Here is a 14,582-nt window from a genome sequence, read left to right as displayed (position 1 = left end):
CTCATTGCAAGAAAGACAAGGAGCTACTGGAGCTGGTCCAGCAGAGGCCAGGCATCTCTCTTATGAGAAGAGACTCTGAGAGCTGGGACTGTTTAGTCTGAAAACTGAGAGGAGATCTCATCAATACATATGAATGTCTCAAAGGAGGGTGTCAAGAGGATGGTGCCAGGCTCTTTTCTGTGGTGCTTAGTGACAGGATGAGGAGCAACGGGTGCAACATAAAACGCAGGAAGTTTTGCCTCAACACGAGGAAGAACTTCTTCACATTGAAGGCGGCAGAGCACTGGAACAGGCTGCCCAGGGAGGTCGTAGAGCCTCCCTTTCTGGACACATTCAAAATGCATCTGGACGCGTTCCTGTGTCACCTACTCTAGATGACCTTGCTTGGCAGGAGGGGTGGAGCATTTGATCTCCAGAGGTCCCGTCCAAGTCTAACGATTCTGGGATTCTGGCTTTTAAAAACCTTCTGTCGGCCTAGCACACGACGGGGCTGTGCACGGGAGGCGCCGGCCGGTCCCGGAGCGCTGCACAGCCGGGCCCTGGGACCCCGTGCAGCACAGGCCGTGCCAGCGGCTCCGCTCCCGGGCCCGGCCCGCTGCACTCCGGGCCCCCGGGGCGCCCCGGGAGCAGCCCCAGCGCAGGCGCGGGCAGCAGGCGGGGCCCGGGCCGCTCCTCCCGCCGCTCCCGGTGCCCGTGATCCCTGCGCCGTTCCGTAGCCGCAGCGCAGGGAGGCGGAGGAGCGTGGCCGAGCCCGGCCCGCCGCGCTGGCGAGATGGCGGCGCAGAAGATTAACGAGGCGCTGGAGCACATCGCGAAAGCGGAGAAATAGTGAGCGGAGGGCAGCGGGGCGGAGGGTGCGGGCTGGGGGGAGCTGGCGAGCGGCTGCCAGCTCGGCACCCGCGCTGTCTGGGCCGCCCGGCGCTCCTGCCCCGTGGAGGCGGCGTGTCCAGTCCTGGCCCGGCAGGGGAGACTCCGGGTGCCAGGCGGCGGCACGTCGGCAGAAGCGGAGGGAATGGGGGGGTGCTCAGCTCCTCCTCTGCCTGAGGGGACCCTCCCTACGGGGGCTGGGTGTTGTAGAGGCCTCCTGCCCTACAGGGGCCTAAATAAAGCGGCCTAAGGCTCAGCGGTGGGGTCGGTGTGGCCGTGCGGCTCAGAGGCCTGGAGCCTGAGCAATTTCCTTTAGGGCCTTGTGGCCTCTATTGCTCCGACGCTGACGGCAAAGCGTGACGAGTGTCACTTATGCCCTTCTGCTAAAGTTAGTGGGAGGAAGACAAGTCACAGAATCAATTAGGTTTGAAAGGGTTTCTGAGATGATCGACTCCAAGCTGTGACCCCAAACCACTCTGCCAACTAGACCAGAGCACTGAGTGCCATATCCAGTCTTTCCTTAAATACCTCTGGGGATGGTGACCCTGGGCAGACCATCTAATAACCCTTTCTGCGAAGAATTTCTTCCAAATGTCCGTCTTAAACCTCCCCTGGCACATCTTAATGCTATAGACAAGTGGGAGAAAAGCGTTATGAAGACTGTTGGATAAAAGGGCTTGACTTTGCTGAGGTGCTGTGTGTTTGCTTCCTGCCCATGGGAAGTGTGTAATTGGTGCTTCTTAGGTGGCTTCAAAGCCCTGTGCTTACTGTCTTGGAGAGCTTAACATCTATGATACTCTGTTGCTGTATATTTTAACACTGAATGTAGCCAGTTTCCTCCTGACTCTGAATTACACGGAGTACAGTAGAGATGTAATAGAGTTGACTAATCCAAGGGTGCAATAGTTTTAGTAAGAATAGTGACAGGCCCTCTGGAAATCATGGATTAAATGTGTAATTTGACATAGAGGGAAAACTTCGAGATTGAAAAAACCCAGCATATTTTACTCAAGTTACTTGACCAAAAGTGCCCTCCAGCAGAATTAATTTGAAGCTTATCTGGAGAGCACTTGAAATAAAAGGCACTGAGACCTCAAATTGTGTGTAGATTGAGTGCATAGTATCAACTTGATGCATTTGAGACTCTGACTGTGATAAAAATAACACAATATAAAGGGTTCTGTTAGAGTTACACTGTGGTTGTCGTCCAAGTAAGACAAGTCCACTTTAGGATCCATATACAACTGTTTTGCCAAGTAAATAATGTGTTGCATATGATGTGTTGGCCTACAACAAATATACAAGTAGGCTGTAAAGTTACAGTAATATTTTAATTTCGTTTAGAAATAAGGAAGTCAGCATGTTGAATTCCAGATACCTAATGACTCACCTAATTTTCCAGTGTTCATTTTTGCCTATTATTTATACCTATGTGTGGAACCTTGGAGTGTCATGATCTATTGTAGGCATATAAAAGACATATGAGTCTTTGTGTTAGCAAGTAAATTCTTTTATTTGTTTATGCATTGGAGAGCCTTTGATAATTCTCAGAAGCAAAAAAAAAATCCTGTGGAGGAATGCTGAAAATTTCCTGATGTGTGAAAAAAAAAAATTATTGTCAGGTGTTGCGGTATTAGAAATCTGGAGATACCATGTTGGTGCAGGAGGAAGTATTTTTCTTCTGCTGACTTCTTACTGCTGTGAAGATGGACTTGGGAAGACTCTCTGGAAACAGTAGAAGCATGTCAGGGTGAGGGTTGTAATTATAGGAGATAATTGCAGTGCTTTATGCAATTCTTAACAGTGCTGGCATTTGTTTTTACCATAGTATTGGCACACAGGTAATTCATCATTTCCAGGGGTATTCTAAAGTTTGAGATGTATCTGAAGTGCCTTGGTGGTAAAACATAAAATCTTGACTAATTGTTTCTTGTGTTTTAGCCTGAAAACTGGATTCTTAAAGTGGAAACCAGATTATGACAGTGCAGCTACTGAATATGGGAAAGCAGGTATGTGTGGCTATAAATACCACCAAATATATTTCAAAGTATTCATCAAGCTTAGTCCCTGATATTGTTTTACATATTTTTATTACATTACTGTGTAAGTAAAACTGTTTCAAAGACTTGAATATAATATGAAGCAACAAAAAACCCTCTTGGTAGCACTGTAAAATAAATTCCAGGTTGTACTTGGAGATCTAGAACAGTTTCCAAAACCAATTTTTTTTTCGAGCTTACAACCATTTTTTATATTGCTATATGTGACAAAAATAAAACTTTCTTTCCTTCTTCTGCTTGTCCACCCCCAAATCCTGTGACTTTATCTACAAAACAACAGACGTTCAAGCTGGTTTTAAAATTTTGCTTTATCATCATCTTATGAAATATGTCCTGTCAAAGACTGTCTCAGTAAGAAGAGATGCTGCCAGGTTGATTTTTTTTTTCAGGCACAGTAAGGTCTTATTCCTCCTTTTTTCCACTGCCAAGTGACACATGGATTATGAAATCCTTAGTAGTTGATTTCATTTTATTCTTAAGCATTTTCTTCTTTCTTATAGTAGTAATTTGTCATGGTCTTTTGGCTTCTTACTCTAATTATTCCTATGTATTCACCTAAGATAGAATACAAAAATATGAACTTAGAAGAACAACTGGAGCATTTATAAATCGAAATTTATTTTAAATCTCACTTTATATTTTATTAGTTAAACAAAATAGACATACATATTTGTACCCTGAAATGATTTTGCTGACCAAGTTATGGGTATGCCTTATTGGTGGCACATTTCTGACTTTGTATAACTCCTAATGAATAAAATTATATAAATTTGTATTCCTCCATTTCTATAATTAAAATACAGCAAGAGTGACTCTCAATGTCCAGCTAAACACATTGAGAGCTATGTATGATACTGTGGATGTGTATGGAAGTGATATTGATAATAAATGTCTTTATTGGTAACTAAGTAACTAAAGAAACAAGGAGAACTGTCTGTGACTTTTGAGAAGACCTTGGTAAACTGTAACCATGGATTTAAAGAGCCTGTTTGCATCTTTAGGTAGCTGAACTCTCGAGCAGCAGTGGTAAGAAAGAAGACAATGTCAAGCTATAAATATAATCCTTATTTGCTTTCTTGCAGCTGTTGCTTTTAAGAATGCCAAGCAGTTTGACCAGGCACGGGAAGCCTGTTTACGAGAAGCTGAGGCGCATGAAAACAATAAAGCGTATCTTTTCACTGATTGAGATTGTTTCTTTCCAAGAAGTTGACTAATTGCTACTTAGATTGGAAGTAATGGGGGTTTGTAGCAGGTTATTTAATGTATTTGCACATTTTGTCAGTGTAATTGAATTGCTTTTTAAAAGTCTGTTCCTGTGTGCTCTGGGTGGGAAAACTGAAGAACTGTTGGTGAGAAAGTTAATGTCTCGAAGAACAGCTGACAGGTACTTGAGATACTTAGGTATTGCTTCAGAAATTTAATTGGTTTTTAATTACAAGCATAGTATAAACTAAATGAAGCTCTGACATTATTGCAGTACTTGTAGTACTGTTTAATAAGCAGGAACATATTTTAAGTACATGTGCTTTTTACAACTTTATATGTAGCTATACATTGGTATATTGCATTTCTCCCATCCTTAGAAGTATTTATTTTTGGCAACTTGCCTGCAGTTTTAGTAGGTTCAGTTTGTCTTTATGGGGCTCCTTGCATTGAAATTAGTAGTTGTGTAAGATTTTGTACATTAATGTTATGCATTATGTTTTTGTGGCTTTTGTCCTTGACTTCAACAATTTTATGTCCAGTCTCTTTCATGCTGCCAAGTAAGTACAGAAGTGCTAAGTAATCTGAAACAGACTTTTTACTATACACTACAAGCATGAACTGTCATTTTGATCTCAGTGTAGTAAGTGTTCTGATTGAAGTAATTTTGCTGCTTCAAAATTAGTTCAATGGACTTGTGAGCTAGCAAAGTCTGAAAACTGTAATGGCCACCTGAAGAAATTATGGTTTTGGCATTTTTCAGCACCTATGATAGCAAATATTGTTTCTTAGATGAACTTCCAATAATTTTTAAATTCTACAGTGTTGAGCTAATTAAGAAATTTTTAATTAAAGAGTATGTCAGAGATGACAATAATCCAAATATTACCTGGGGATCAGGTTACAATAGATTTTTTACTGGGAATTATGGTTTAATTTTGTGGAAGATTAAGTTACATGTGTGCTATGTCATTAAATAAAACACTTGAAACATCCTCAAAGCATTAAATATCAACAGTGAAGGTGTTAGATAGTCAGTGCACGTTAACATTTGCTTCATAACTACAGCTTGTTGTTATACACCATCTCTAACCAAACTGTACATTTTTTTTCTCTGCAGAGCTTATGAACAAGCTGGCATGATGCTGAAGGTATTTTTTTAACTGGTTTTTGTTTTTAAGTTCCATTTTGTAGTGAGGAATATTGTGCACTGGACCATTTTACAAATATATGTAAGCAAGTTGCATATTCAGGTGAAATTTTTTTGTTGACTCATAGTCCCCACCTCTACCTTCAGTAGATTAGATACCACATTTGTATTTGGGGGGAAAAATAGTTTTCCTTCTGTAGAAGGAAAGAAGAGTTCCTCATGTTAGAGGGTAACAGAGGAGTGGTGCTGCTTTTACTTAAAACTACCACAAATTCATTACTTACACATAAGTTTAGTACTTAAAAGTGAATTTTATGGAGTTGGTGGTCAGCTTTCACTAGCCCTACAAGTTTGTAAATAAAAACTAGAATCTTAATAAATTATTGCAATATGCTTTGATTTGTGTCCTTGCACATAAGCTCCTTTCCTGACAACAGTGTTCCTGTGACTGTTGCCTTGCAGGAGATGCAGAGGCTCCCTGAAGCAGTTCAGCTGATTGAGAAAGCCAGTATGATGTACCTGGAGAATGGGACACCAGACACAGCAGCCATTGCACTGGAACGGGCTGGAAAGTGAGTCTGACTTATTAGTGGCTAGAATCTGTGCAGGGCATGGGTATGTCTGTCGCCCTGAAAACTCAGCTTCTGAGCTTGCTGACATGGTTTTCTAAGGACTTTCCCAGGACAGTAACTGTAAACATAGATATGTGTACATTCCTTCTGTTATACGTCCTGTGATAGACATCTCTCATGGCCAGTGCTGTGAGAAAGTGTTATCCTGACCATTCAATCCCTGGCCGTGGTCAGAAGCCTATAAATCCTGGGGGGAAAAATAAACTCTCTCTTTCCTTCACCACACCTCGACCTGTGTCCGTGTGACCTATTCATCTTCAGCGGCAACATATGTCTGTGGTTTTCTTTTATGTCTTTTTGATGCTTTCAGGTAAAAAATATTTTCCTTTCATCTGAAGAGAAAGTATTGATGTTTATTACAGGTTAATAGAAAATGTGAGTCCAGAGAAGGCTGTACAGCTCTATCAGCAAGCAGCATCTGTGTTTGAAGTAAGTGGGGGATTTCTGTGGGTGTTTTTGGTTTGTTGGGTTTTTTCTTTCAGCTATGAAGTAAAGAAAAAGCCTAAGATTAGGTTCTAAGTTATGTTTCCTTCATTTAACATCAGTGCCTGAAGCTGAAGGTTCTCACACTGTAGAGAAGGAGATGACAAAAGTTAGGAATCAGTTTGCTTTGCCTTTTTCTCAGTTTAGGACTTTACAGAATGTGAATTTTGTAGTTCAAGTGTTCTGCTTCTTGTTGGGTAGCACAGAGCGTGCTGAGACACAGAGAACCCGTCTGCTGTTGAGTACTGGAACCCAAAATAATTTGAAATCCCTGAAGGCACAGAAGATTTTGCTTGGTGCTTCACCCATTGCATGAGCCAACAATTTGCCTTTTTGCAAGTGGCTTTGATGTACTTCTCCATTGTCAGTTGTCATGTGTTTCCAGATTAGCAAATTTCCATCGATGTTCCTCTGCTGAACAGATCCATACAGGAGCTGGCTGTGGAACTTGGGAGCACCAATACAGTTCATGTTTCCCTTGAGCGTGTGAACTGCTGATCTAACAACTTAACAGTTGTTCTAAGTTACAGGTGACACACTTAGATAAGGTCTAGCAGTCTTAATTCTGTGCAAAGGAAATAAGAATGTCTGGATTCTTTTTTTTATCTTCTCTAGAATGAAGAACGTTTACGGCAGGCATTAGAAATGCTAGGGAAGGCATCAAGACTTCTGGTCAGAGGACGCAGGTATAGCTTTATCTCTTTTTGTTCTTTTAATGTAATTGAATCTTAAAATGTGATTTTGATTGTGTTTTTTTGTCTTGGTGTTGTTTGGTTTATGTACTATTAATTCTTACTTGAGATTCACTTCAAACTAAGATCCAGTTTCTGTGGGATATGCCATGTTCATCCAGGAACCACCAGTTTGAGTTCTGTGGAAAACATGAGCTGAAAGACTTTTGCTCTGTGAAAACACCAGTTTTCATGAATTCTTAAACTTCTTCTTAAACTACTTCTAGGATTTTTTCTTTCTGTTTGTTTTCCAACATTAGTATGTAGAAAGTACTTGAAAGTCTTCTATAGCTGTGGGATATAAAACAGAAGAATTGGGACTAACCTGAAGAAAGAAATGTGCAGCAGTCTGATTCTGTACTTGAAGAAGAGTGACTCTTGGAGTCTCAGTGAGATGAGTTTAATAGTAAATTGCTTACACCAAACTTGACCTTCGGTTCATCTTAGACTTGCTTCACTGACACATTTAGGTCCTTTAAGAACTATATTGGTTGTTCATGGATGTCAAACTTACTGATAGCTTATAGTGTGTGTAACAAAGCATTCGTCTTGTACAATGTTACAAAAACCAAGGTTTCTCTGAATAAATACCAGAGATGTTCTTAGCATATACACAGAAGGAATTGCTGACTATATATTTGCCTACTCTGTTAGTAAGATCTGCTGCTGATTTTTACTTTATTCCAGTAGACTGTTTATTCCAGTAGACTTGCCACTGTATTAAACACTTTGTAATTAGCCTTGGGTTCATTGTGTTGTTTTCCTGGCACTGATGCTTCTGGTTTTTTGGTTTTTAGATTAGATGAGGCTGCTCTGTCTCTTCAAAAGGAAAAAAGTATTTATAAGGAAATTGAAAACTACCCCACGTGCTATAAGGTAAATTCTAAGAGACAGCTTCTGATAATACATTTCAATTTTTTTATTTTTGTTGTTACTGACATTTCGCAGATGATGGGTACCTCTTGAATTAGTGATAAGTTTCTTGCTAAATGATGAGAGCTTGTGGTAGCGGTGTTTCCCCAAACTTTAGCTGTGCTTTCATAATTTTTAAGATAAGATGCTGTTATTTACAGGAGCTGTCAAAAAAAAAAAACAACATGTAAAAAATAAAGATGTTATCAAAAGAACAAACTTCAAAAACTGTTACTTGGGACAACAATCCATTAAAATGTTATAGGAGATAACCTATTTCATGCCAGCTCTACTTTTTCCCTAGATTGTTGTGACTAACTTCTGTCAGGATTTTAGGATGATTGTAATGGATTTTAAGTGGATTGTAATGACCTTTCTCATACCAGATAATAACAGTCTACTATTTTTATCATAGTTTATTGTTAATTTCTAAATAATTATAAGACCTTTTTTTTTTTTTTTTGTTTAGAAAACTATTGCTCAAGTCTTAGTTCATCTTCATAGAAATGATTATGTTGCTGCAGAAAGATGTGTGAGGGAAAGCTACAGGTAAGTGTACGTTGAGTCCTATAATTCCGAGCTGAACGTTTCACTAGTGTAGATCTATTTTGTTTGACATTGTTTTTTCATAAATTTTTAACTGGCACTTCTCTTGACGTACAGTGCAATAATAATGTTCCCTGATCTATGGCTATCGGGAATCTTTTTCACACATAACAGATTTAGCTGTAACGGTACAGTGATTCTTCTTAATAAACCTAAAATACAAAGTCATAAAGAACTAGTTATGTGTGACAGGGGAAATGAGATGGAAATTAAAAGCCACGTTACAGGAGAAAATTTTGGTGTCAAAATATGGATTCATGTTTAAACCTGACAATTCTTCATTTCAACTTTGAAACTTCATTGGAACTTCAGTAGCAAAATCTCAAAACAACATGTTTTTACTTAAACTGTGTTTTTTAGTGAAATGAACACACACATGTGTAAGTTAAATAGTACTACTTTTCCTTTAGAAATAATATTTCAAGGTCAGTCTTTAAACATCTTGCTTATGTTTTCCAAATCTCCAGATCTCCAGTTTTATATACAGAAACTCATGACAGAATTTTTCTGTATGTAAAGTGGAGGAAGAGTTTATTGACTAATCAGGAAAAAAATATTAAAAATGTAATATTCTTGTTTCGTCTTGGCTATGATTGTGGTCTTATTTGCCATCTGCTAACTAATATTACTTAAGGCTTAATTTTTATGGACATGATTCATGTACCTGAAGAAATCAACTCTTAATTTTCTTTAGTATACCAGGATTTAATGGAAGTGAAGACTGTGCAGCATTGGAGCAACTTTTAGAAGGGTATGATCAGCAAGATCAGGATCAAGTTTCTGAAGTCTGTAATTCTCCACTCTTCAAATACATGGATAATGATGTAAGTAGGCAGATCCTGTGATTGGGTTGTTTTTTTCAGGTTAAGAGGGTGGGGTTTTTTTTCCTAGTAGAGGAAGATAAGAAGAGCACAGTCCATGTATTTATTGTGACTTCCTGTCATGCTGCCCAACTTTGGCTGTGTGCTTCCTGCATTCTTTCACTTTGCCTGCCAGTGATGGTGCTGCCTGCCTTTAAGATGGTGTGAAGGATTGGGTGAAAGAACAGCTTGTGAAGGATTTGCTTGATTTGTTTAATGAGTTCAGATCCTCTTTTGCTTGCTTCCTTAAGGGCAAGAACAGTTTGCTGCTTCTGCTTTTTCTCAGAAATACCATGCAGCAGATAAATGTGAATAAACATGAACAGAGCATGATGCCCACAGGATGGCATCACTGAATGTTTTTTTCCATTGCTTATTCTTAGCAAAGTACTCATTCAGGATAGATTATGAATTTGGAGCAAGTAGTGTCTCTTCCCGCACCATTTTTTATTTAATTGAATTTGTAAATTGTAGGAAGTATAAGATAGAAAAGGTATGAAATAATGGAAATATCCATCCCTGCCAAACCTTGTAACAGTATTGGCTAATTTTATTTTGTTGAATAGTAAAAATGAAGTTACTAGTCTTGCTGAACAACACTTGTAAGACTGTTTACATGATCTAATACTAGTTAATGTATGAAAAGCTACATACTGGAATTATTTTTTTCCTACATAAAAAGAGAAGGAGACAGAAGCTATGTGGCCGATTTGTTTGATAATAAGCAGCATCAATACAGATCTCATATCTCATTCTCAGAGTATTTGAGAGAGAGAATAATGAACCAATGTTGTATTTATTCCAAGCTGGAAAAATACACCCTGAGAGCATCATCACTCTGTTTTTGTACTGAATGTTGCCTGCTTGCTTATTGTGAGCATCAGTCAATTCTATGATAGTACAGAAATTAAACTTGCTTTTTTATTGTCAGTATGCCAAGCTTGGTCTTACCTTGGTGGTCCCAGGAGGTGGAATCAAGAAGAAATCGCCAAACGCTGCCCAAGACAAAGCCAGAGGACCAGCTGCAGTGGGCTCTCATGCTGATGAGGAAGAGGATGAATATTCTGGTGGACTGTGCTAGCTACAGACTAGGTTGTCATAAATATCTAACTGACCTGTGATGCTGAGCTTATCCAAAGGTACCAGATTTACCAGAGCTTCATTGCAATTGTGATATGGGAATACTAATATTTACTTGGCAGCTTCTGGGTGCAATGCAGGAGAAAAAGCATGATTGTACCCATCATCTTGAAACATCTTTGGACTTCATCTCTTATCTGGCAGGAGCTTCCTTAGGGCCTTGCTTTCAGCTGACAGGGAAAAAAATTGAGAAGAGTTTTACTAAAAGCACAGTTTAAAAGAAACTAAAACCTCAGAAGCACTGGAGGGAGAATGGTATAAAATTTCAAATGCTGGATTTCGACAGCTGACACTTTTGGTCCCAGTAAGATGTTTGCAGTTGTTTTCAAAGTTAAATGTATGATCATTCATCTGGCTATTTATCTCCTGTTTAAGACCATTTAAGGCAGACTGTGCCAGGCAGGGTTTTTACTTGTGTAAGCACTAGGGGGAGCGTTCAGTTTATTTTCAACACATTTTTACTCCACTGGACAACATTATTTTCATACCTTACTTTTTTACAGTATCCACGTGAGTGTGAAAAACACTAAGACAACTAGGTTGAAGCTATCTTGCAAGCTTTAAAATACACATCTGCCTTTCCTCATAAATAAATAAATTGACCTGAAGTACTTGGAAATAAATGTGTCCATAGTGTTTGTAATGTCCACCTTAGAAAAGGAAGGAGTGAACAACCATTCTTAACAGTGTTTTTGAAGCGTGCCATGACCAAAAAAGAAACTGAAGTTAACAGGAAATGTGCACTGAATATAAACTTCTGAAGACAAATGTTTAACAAAAACTTAGGTTGAATGTTTCAGTGATACGTTTGAGTTTGTGAGTGTCCTAGGTGTTTATTTGCTAATTAGCTTGCTAGTCTAAGACGTTTGATTCTTTCATGTTTTCAAAGCATTGAACTGAGATCTCCTTTAAGTGGCATTTTTCAAACTAGCTTAGAATCCAAGGTAACCGCATTTTAATGCATCCTATTTCTATTTGGTTTCAAGTCATCATGTGTTTTGCAGGCTTCTTTAGTGTCCCAAATTTGTTTCACCATTTTATGTTTAAAAGTTGGCAAGTCTAGAAGTTGTACCTGAAGCTTGTTTCTTCAGCGGAACCTAAGCAAGGTCTGCACTAGGGTGACATCACTTGGAATCCAGCAGGGATTTGTATGGATGTCCAAAGCTCTGTAAACAACAGACCAAAAGCACAGTCTAAAATGTTGGGCTAATTTCTGCCATATTAAGGAGTTGGATGTCATCAGAAATATCAAGCATGTGTCTGACAAAATTGTGATGAAGGTTCAAATTTTAGTGGGCTAATGCTCACTTTCCTTGGGGTGAATAGCACTCAGTAACATTGAGAAGGGAGCACAAACTGCAGCATAATTTGCTGTCACATTAGAAAGTCACAGTATTTAGTTTAGTGGGTGTTCAAAAACCAGTTTTGTGTCTTTGTCTTGTGTAATAATAACAACCACGAGTTTTAAAGCTATTTAAGATGTACCTGTAGTTCTTCAATATCTAATGGGTAACCTCCCTTTGTTATTGATGATGTATATAAAAGCTTTGGCTCTGTGAAATTTTAGGAAGTGAGTTGCTTTTCTCCAAAAATGCTTGCAGGTATACATAAAAGGTGGTTTTGAAGACTCTAGAATTCTAGAACTCTTATAGAATTTTTGCTTTTGGAGGAACTCGCTTCAGTTTAACTGAAGTTTAACTTCTGCCTTCTGGATTTGTTAATCAAGTTGAACATAACACTTACTATGGAAAATCTTTATCACAGGTACAAAAAAATGCACACATAGGAACTCAGGGAACACTAAGTAATTTTCTTCAAGCATTTCCTGCTCCTTCTAGTTCTGAAATCAGTTTTATTGCATGAGCCCAAGGAGTCTGCTTTTTGTGTATGTGAACAATTGCATGTATCTGAAATGATGAGGTGCATAAGAACACTGGGAACTTTGTGTGCTTCTGTGGAAGAATTTTCAGATTTATTTAAACTGTGCTTGTAACACTGACCGGCCCTTAAAAGAAAAAATTAAATTTGTGTTACATTTTTAAAACATACTTTTCATATGGCCAAAAAAGAAAAAAAAAATAGAAGTGCAAATCTGTCTTCCCCCCTCCCTCAAGATGTTCTTTGTTCTGTGCCAAGTGTGGAAAATCTGGAACAAAAGTAACTGGTACTAAAAATGTTAAGCTGCCATTGAATTGACATTTCTGATTCTTCGTAGTAGAATCTTAATCTTTAATTGCAATGTTGCTGCAAAGACCAAATCTGAAGAAATGGAAGCATCTGAAAATAAGATGGTCTATTTTATATAACTTATTCTCCTATTTTAGTGAAAGTGTGTTAGGAATGTTAACTGCCTTTTAGTAAATGTTTAACTATAGAGAAAACTGTCTGTATATTATGTGTTAGTGTTTGTTTCTATCTTTCAAAGCAATTTGCACACTTATGTAAATACCATTTAAGTGATCTAAAATGGAAAATATAACATTTACAGCAAGAGCATTTCCAAAACCAGTGTTGACTCTAATAAAAAAACAAAAGTTAAATTGTGCATGGAGGCTGAGCAATGGCCGATGCAATGTATATGTAAAACCAGAAGATTTCTAAATTATCTGTAACTTAATACTCAGATGATCAAGTGCAGTGTGAAACCTGTGCTTTATTTGTTCTTTTCCCAAATCTATGGTGTAATAGAGTACAAAATGTGTTTGTAACAGCTCTACAGATGCTGCCTCTTGAGAAGAGGCTGTGTGTTTCACCAACATGAAAAATAAAACTTGAAATTAAGGCAGATGTGGTAGCTTTCTCTGTTGTTGATCAGGTCCTGCTGAGGGCCACCATTTGAAAATGAATGTTAATTATATTTCTCACTGGAATAGATTTTCAAAGTGGTTTTTGGCATGAGAATACAAGATTGTCATTATTCAAGTTGGAATCAATGGGGAGTTTGAAAAACAACTAGATTTCACACAACCTAAGGATGTGAATTCTGTAACTCTTTGGAGACTTCATAATTGTAGAAAAATCACCTTTTCTACTATTTTAAACTGAAACTTGCTGGAATGTTTGAAGATTGAAGAATCTGGCACTGAAGTTCTACCAGTGTAACGGGAATTGTTCCTTACATGCTGCAAATATGCAGCTGTCTAAAATTATAAGAACTAAGTTGCTCTCAGAAAAAAAGAAAAAAAAAATGAACAGCAAAAAAAAAGCCATGTCATCTAGATTTATAATAAGTAGTGAACTTTTTTGGATGCAGGAAATGGAAAAAAGAAGCGACCCCAGCCTCTGCGACTAGTAGTGGTAATAAAATTGGAGGAAGTAGATGTAACTTTAGAGAGCAGAAGGAAACCGCTTGGGATCTGCGGTTTTGAGTCTGCACGGGGACATGAATCTGAGTTAATGGTCCGTAGTGGCCAGCATGCCCGGGAGCTGGGCTCGTCTCTGCTCTCTGTTGCGGAGGATGTGCGCGGGTGCTGTCTCTGACCGCCTTCCGCAAAGCTGGCGGGTCTTTGTTTCAGAGCCGCTGCCGTGATTTCCAGAGCAGCCGTCAGCCTGGAACGGGAGCGGAGAGGCAGCTGCGAGGCTGCACGTACGTTTCGAGAACATGTGGCTCTTGTGATTTCATCTGCTGAGTCCAGTGGGAATAGTGATGGGGAGCGTGGCCGGACTCGGCAGTGCGCGCTGCCAGCATCTTCACTGGTGTGCGACCAGTTTGGCCTGAGCCAGAGAAACGTTCCAGTCCTACAGTGACAAAAGCGGGCCCCAGCATCTGCACTGTGAAAATGGGTTGCCAGTAGTTGTCTTGCTTGTTTTCGATTTGTATTTACGTGCCTTTATCTTGCGTGTTTTCTGAGCTCTGCGTAGCCCGGTGTGGATCTGCTCCCAAGAGCGTTGTTCCCTCTCAGCGCTAGATGGTGCCGCAGAGCTGGCTTTGCTCCCCT

At 39.3% G+C, this 14,582-nt stretch overlaps 1 protein-coding gene across 1 annotated transcript; it reads left to right on the top strand.

Annotated features, from left to right (window-relative positions):
* Positions 1-452: 452 nt before the first annotated feature.
* On the top strand, positions 453-13,429 carry NAPG (NSF attachment protein gamma). The gene is made up of 12 exons (XM_058832430.1): positions 453-828; positions 2,809-2,876; positions 4,010-4,094; positions 4,673-4,690; positions 5,251-5,281; positions 5,743-5,852; positions 6,275-6,341; positions 7,011-7,081; positions 7,924-8,002; positions 8,508-8,587; positions 9,339-9,468; positions 10,436-13,429. The coding sequence occupies exons 1-12, from the start codon at positions 773-775 to the stop codon at positions 10,583-10,585; spliced, it is 945 nt and encodes a 314-aa protein (XP_058688413.1). The 5' UTR covers positions 453-772; the 3' UTR covers positions 10,586-13,429.
* Positions 13,430-14,582: the final 1,153 nt, after the last annotated feature.

Source organism: Poecile atricapillus, chromosome 2 (assembly GCF_030490865.1).
Source record: "Poecile atricapillus isolate bPoeAtr1 chromosome 2, bPoeAtr1.hap1, whole genome shotgun sequence".
Taxonomy (NCBI): Eukaryota; Metazoa; Chordata; class Aves; order Passeriformes; family Paridae; genus Poecile; species Poecile atricapillus.
The sequence above is the reverse complement of the archived record's forward strand: the minus strand, read 5'-3'. Positions and strand labels throughout refer to the sequence as shown.

Excerpts from the sequence above, each read along its gene's own strand:
- NAPG (XM_058832430.1), top strand. The coding sequence starts at position 773 with ATGGCGGCGCAGAAGATTAACGAGGCGCTGGAGCACATCGCGAAAGCG. Across the intron at positions 5,282-5,742 it reads AAGCTGGCATGATGCTGAAG|GAGATGCAGAGGCTCCCTGA; the intron begins GTATTTTTTTAA and ends GTTGCCTTGCAG. Across the intron at positions 8,003-8,507 it reads ACTACCCCACGTGCTATAAG|AAAACTATTGCTCAAGTCTT; the intron begins GTAAATTCTAAG and ends TTTTTTGTTTAG.